The sequence below is a fragment of the Protopterus annectens genome, chromosome 4.part0 (genome assembly GCF_019279795.1).
Source record: "Protopterus annectens isolate FY-2018-M chromosome 4.part0, PAN1.0, whole genome shotgun sequence".
Lineage (NCBI taxonomy): Eukaryota > Metazoa > Chordata > Ceratodontiformes > Protopteridae > Protopterus > Protopterus annectens.
Window position 1 is genome coordinate 1,739,552,571 of NC_056733.1, and position 6,119 is coordinate 1,739,558,689.

The window sequence follows — 6,119 nt, forward strand, 5'->3', positions numbered from 1 at the left end:
CTGTTGAGAATATTTTGAAAAGGAAAATCGCAAGAGTCAGCTGCATGGCCTAGTTGAAGATATGTAAGTGAATCCTAATTAAAACCATTAAGAAGTATGATTAAAGTTGGAAGGTTTTTTTTTTTTTTGTTAATCTCAGGCCATTTGCGGGATTATGACAGTTATATTTTCGCAGTTACATGTTAGCATCCAGTAAAGGATATTTAATATAAATGCAGAGGTCTTAAACTTGTTTAGTATAGTTGTTACAGAGCAGAAGGCTGTGGTTTCTATTGCTACACCAGGCAGATCAATTGCTGACACTACAGTGCAGCATAAAGGAGATACTGCACTCCTGAGTATGTCATTATTTGGATGATACATTAAACTGAAGCCCCATCTGCTTGAGTTGGTGGTAGTTCAGGTGGATGTTAAAGGTTCTATGGCACCTATCAAAAAGAGTATGGAAGTTCTCTGATGTCCTGGACAAATTTCTCCTAGTTGTATAAATACCTTCTTGGGTCTGCCCTGAAAAGAGGCCATTAGTCTAGTGGGACTAACCCAGTTAACAAAGGAAGATAAAATAAGAAAATAATAGAATAAATAAAATACATGAACTGAATGTAAAACCACCAGTCTGAGTTACATCAGTTTTCAACTATGGCTAATAGAAAAATGGAGAAATGACCTGATCATGGTTGCCCAAGAGGAAATTTATATGAATCAGATCTTCAGGGTGCACTCTGTCCTAAATGTTTACCCCAAATAGTAGGTAAACTATACAGTATACCTTTAAGAATGAGTCTAAAAGTATCCAAAACATGTAAATAACCATTTGAACAGGATTAAATGCTAAACGTTTTACATAATTAACTGTAAATCAGGAATATGTTACAATATTAAAACCAGTACAACAAAACAATAGTGAAACTCCTTTCGAGTGAAAGGGTGCCTTTGCCTCTCAGAAGTAATGGGTCTTGGTTCTTCTGTGTAGGACAAAAAGCAGAACCCTTACCACAGCAAATGAGACTCAGAGGGAATGAATAAAGAACCGATAAGTAGTCCTATATCTGAGATCTCCCGTGAGTTGCTTGGTATGGAAATTTGCCATCTGTTATGGTTTTGTTGTGGCTTGGAAAGGGTTTGTGGGCTGGGTGCGCTGCCTCTCATTGCTTTTATCCATTTTAGTTCTTTTATGGGGCACTATGGGCAGTAAGAAATATTTTACAAACACTTCTGATAAAAATAAATAAAAAAGTGATCCTCGAAAAAATTTGAGACCTTGTAGAAATATTATTGTGGAGAAATACTGGGCTTCTTTGATTAGGTTGAAACCCTTTATTTTGAAAATAGTATGTTATTTCAGTGTGAATAACTGAATACATTATTCTGAAAGCTTCAGTCTTTTTCTCGCTACCTGCTCGGGGCCTCCTTAGGAAGTTGCTGGCTGTAGCTTGGAATCTGACTGCGGCTGGCATGAATTTTAGTGGTATAGGACTGTATTCTTGACTGTTAATACTTGCAGGTAAATGGTTAAAACGTAATTTACATTCATGTCTGTGTCATTCTCGCATGTAGACGGGGGCTGTTTACTGAACGAACGGAGGTTTCACGTTAAGCAGGCACTATTACAGTACTTAGTGTTAGGAGCGCTGCTTACATTTACAGTACACGTACAGTAAAAGGTACTGTACTTGGAATGCTTGTAATTGTTATCCGTCTATGTTCGCTTTTTTTCTCTGTAGATCTCGCGAGATTGGCTGGCTGGCTGTGGCAGGCAGAGGGAGAGAAGGCAGGCTGCATCATGGCGGATAGAGATAGTGGAAGCGAGCAAGGAGGAGCAGCTACGGGCTCGGGCGCCAGTTCCATACACCCGGCAGCGGGCTCGGGCTCTGGCCTGCAGCACGAGACCCAGGAACTTGCCTCCAAGCGGGTCGACATCCAGAATAAGCGTTTCTACTTGGACGTCAAGCAGAACGCAAAGGGCCGCTTCCTGAAGATAGCCGAGGTCGGGGCCGGGGGCAACAAGAGCCGCCTGACTCTTTCCATGTCGGTGGCTGTGGAGTTCCGTGATTATCTGGGGGATTTCATCGAACATTATGCTCAACTGGGGCCGAGCAACCCGGATATTGCCCAGGATGAACCCCGGAGGGCGCTTAAAAGCGAGTTTTTAGTGCGAGAGAATCGGAAATACTACATGGATCTGAAGGAGAACCAGAGGGGCCGGTTTTTGCGGATCCGCCAGACTGTTAACAGGGGGCCAGGCTTGGGCTCCACGCAGGGTCAGACCATAGCCCTGCCAGCCCAGGGGCTAATTGAATTCCGTGACGCCCTAGCCAAGCTGATCGACGATTATGGGGTGGAGGAGGAGCCCGCTGAGTTGCCCGAGGGCACCTCCTTGACTGTGGACAACAAGCGCTTTTTTTTCGACGTGGGCTCCAACAAATATGGGGTCTTTATGCGGGTGAGCGAAGTGAAGCCCACCTACCGCAACTCCATCACCGTTCCATATAAAGTCTGGGCAAAATTTGGGCACACTTTCTGTAAATACGCGGAGGAGATGAAGAAGATCCAGGAAAAACAGAGGGAGAAAAGAGCATCTGAGCACCAACAGCAGCAAGAAGAAGCTCATGGCGATGATGGTGAGGAAGATTGATAACTGTAAAACCAGTAAAATTTAAAAAAAAGAGAAAAATACAGAAAAAATGTTACTGTAAAAAAAAGAAATGAAAAGTAACTGTTTAACTCCAAGGGAGCACCGCCCACCAAACCTCCACAAACTGACAGTTTTTGACTTGTCACCCATCGCTGGATGTTGTCCACTTATCCACTATATAAACAGTAAGCAGCTGCTAAAAATAAAGTAATAACATTATATATGAACTGTGTTTCCTACTTGATTAAAATTATAAAGAACTGAGTGTTTATTTCCCTAATTAACCAAGAACTTTTGTACACGTTTAAGCTATTATTATTAAAGTGTTTGCAATGGTCGGATTATAATAATGCTGAATTATATAAAAAAGTCCTTTTCATGTGAGCTAACATTTGACTTTAGCACAAAAAAAATAAGAGATATTTTAGAACACGTAAATAATATTTTTAGTTTTTTCTTCTCATTTTGTTACCAAATTTCAAAACCTTTCATGGAGGTTATTATAGCCTATTTGACACCCTATATACCTGTGATTAGAGATGTGTATATATATATATGAGGGCTAGGCATGCTGTGTGTCTGAGCTTTGTCTAAATGTTATGCAGAAGTCTGTAGAGTTAAAGGTACATAGGTTTATTCATGCAAGGTAAAGATAAATGCTCTCTATTTTATACAGTATACATTGCATCTGGACCTTAAACATAAAAACTGGTCAGTGAAACTTCTGTGAACATGAAGAAAATTATTAAAAAAGGCATTTAAATGAAAACATTTGCTAAGTTGTGATTTTTACAGTTTGGAAAAAATGACGAAAAAGTTTACCTATTGTATGCTTTTGAAGTTTTGCTTCTAGGCAAGTGTTTGTCGACGTTGTCTGTACTGGATATACTTGTGTAGCCCCAAAGAGTGTATTTAATCTGTTGACGAAATTAAAGAACTGATGTAATATGTAGCAGTTTCCTGAAAGCCTGTTCTCTGCTAGGTGTTGCCATAGAGTCTGACATCACTTACATCTTGTGTAACCAGGTAACAGAAAAGCATGTGGGCATCCCTTGGATCCTGTTGTATCTCCCCCTGAGCTGAAGAAGTCTGTTCCTTTAACTCACTGAATTCCTTCTTCCATATGTCAGCTGGATTACTTGGCTGAGACGATGAAAGTTTGGCAGAACCGGTCACCTTAATCAGCCACCTTGCTGAAATCTGTTGCTGCTTTGCAAGACTGTTAGTCTGTCTGTTACTAAGACACTTTCAAAATAATTGGTTGTTTGTGGTATTAGGTGATGGTTAATAGAAGTCATTGCCATTTAAAGGAAACTTGGTTATTTTTTTTATTTTATGTATTTTTAAGGAAGTGAATACTGTAATGTTTGGGTATCTATGCAGACAGACCACTTGATGTTTTTATTGTATACTTTTTATGTCACTAAAACTGTACTACTAGATTTTTTTTCTAACACTGTGACAGTTTGTAAGAAACAGAATTTGACCAATCCCTCATTGCAGGGTATGCAGATTGTCATTATCCAGAATGTCTGTGAATGTTTCTGTTCAGAACGGGTTTCTAGAATGTAAAGCCAGGAGCTGTTAAATGAAGTATATTGACCAGTAAGACTTGACCAAGACAATTTATGTGTCTCACAAAGGTGCTACATGTAGAGTTGAGTTTATAAGATTTTGTGTTAAAATTTGTGTATGCTGTTGCATGTTATTTTCCTTGTGGGGGGGTTTTGCAGTCATGTTTGAAATCATTTGGATAATGGTTTGCTAGCATAATTGAAGCACATTGCAGGTAAATCTCCATGTGTGAAGATGGTTGTTGGACAGTCCTCCATTTACAACAGTGATGTTTTTTTTTTTTTTGGGGGGGGGGGGGGGCTGTTATTCTTTTGTAGCCTGTATAAGTGCTTGGTTTTACAGTAGATACGGGGGGATATTACGGGTTTCCTTTGTTTCAGATTTTTTTGTAATTTATGACTAACGATTATTTTTTTCTGGATTCTTTGATGCGCACATGGCACAGAAGGTATGCAGTTATTTTTTTTCATTTAACAATGTTTTTTTGCAGAGTTAAATGGATTTCATCTGTCCAGAAATGGAAATCTGCAGTAATACGAAATGTTTTGAGGATTTTGTGCTGTATCTACAGTAGCAGTTTTTCTTGGTATGTTCAAGAAATTACCAAAGATAAGTGAAAAAAATCATAACTTTTTGCACATCTTCAAGATAATGACTTGTGCCTGCCTAATTTGAGCCTGTTTGACTCTTGAATTTCAGACAGTGCTTTAGTCCACTGGCATGATCAGAGTGTTTGGCCTCAGTTGCATATAGAATCACAAGTAAAATTGCCTGATTTGTTTAAGGGGAAAAGTATCTTTGTTTCTGTGAGTGCAGCTACAATTTATAATTTAGAGTAATGGGGTATGTTCCTTTAGCTAAAGTTCTTAATACGTATTTTAGTTCTATGTTAGGAATTCTTCTAAAGTTTTAGTTTGGTTCGTTCAGGTTTGGTTCTCTGGTGTCCCTGTGGTGCTTTTTAGTAGTCTTCAGAAACACTGGTCAGCTGACTCTGTGGTCAGAGTTTTGGAAGATTTTCTGGTTTATTGTGGATGGGCTGCCTAAAGGCGTTACATTTTGTGGCTTTGTTACTGTACAGAGCTTTCTGTAACACAAAGTTTGCAGTTTAACAGGCCACAAGGCAATTACATTTTGTCAGGCAAGTTAGTAGCTGTCTTAGACAGCTGTGCATCTGAAGTTGGAGTAGTTTCAGATTTGCCTTTTTTGTTGGTTCCATTGTTGGTTCCATTGTGGTTTTAGATGGCAATCGGTTTGTGTGATCTTATTGGCATAGTTATGGAACTATTTAACTAATTACTGCAGATGCTTGTTTGTGAATTTCTGAGCTGTATCTCAAAACCTGAAGTAGTAAGGCTGCAGTTTATTTAATCGGCAGCTGCATCTTTGATGGTTTGACTTGGGTATAGTGACTTGACAAGCAGCTGTACTTTGGCATCTCCGGCACAAACATGTTCTTGATACTGTGCTGATAACATTTCTTTACGTGGTCATGTAGTTGTGCAGTTGTATGTAAATGCCTTCTGTTCTAGAACTAAGCACTGCCATGTTCTCAGATGCTCTGTGAGGTACAGACTGAAGCTTGAGTGTTTTCTGCTGTTGGTACCAAAATGTCATCATTTGTACTTCCATGGATTGTAACTTTAAAGGTGCAGCTGCATATTTCTTTTTGGAAGCCATGCTTGAATTGTTTTGCAGTGGCATAGTGCATTTAACAGTTTGACCTGTATGGAATGCTTGATTAAGCCACTGTGTAAAACATTGTGATATTTGTACTGTCATTGCCTCCTTAGAGAAATGTTTAGTTTTCAAACTAAATAGTTTTTCTAATATTGCAGGTGAACTGGTTTGTTGTCTTCCCAGTTAGTGTTGTAGAAGCCGAAAGTTGCATTGACTTTGCTTTTTAAGTAGG

The 6,119-nt window shown here is 39.2% G+C and overlaps 1 protein-coding gene across 1 annotated transcript; it reads left to right on the plus strand.

Moving 5' to 3' along the window:
- Window positions 1-1,724: 1,724 nt before the first annotated feature.
- PURA (purine rich element binding protein A) lies at window positions 1,725-3,404 on the plus strand. Its single transcript, XM_044069454.1, has one exon. It carries the CDS (start codon window positions 1,784-1,786, stop codon window positions 2,633-2,635), a length of 852 nt encoding a protein of 283 aa, XP_043925389.1. The 5' UTR covers window positions 1,725-1,783; the 3' UTR covers window positions 2,636-3,404.
- The last annotated feature ends 2,715 nt before the right edge of the window (window positions 3,405-6,119 follow it).

Bases quoted from the DNA above. Each gene is read 5' to 3' on its own strand.
- PURA (XM_044069454.1), top strand. From the start codon at position 1,784: ATGGCGGATAGAGATAGTGGAAGCGAGCAAGGAGGAGCAGCTACGGGC.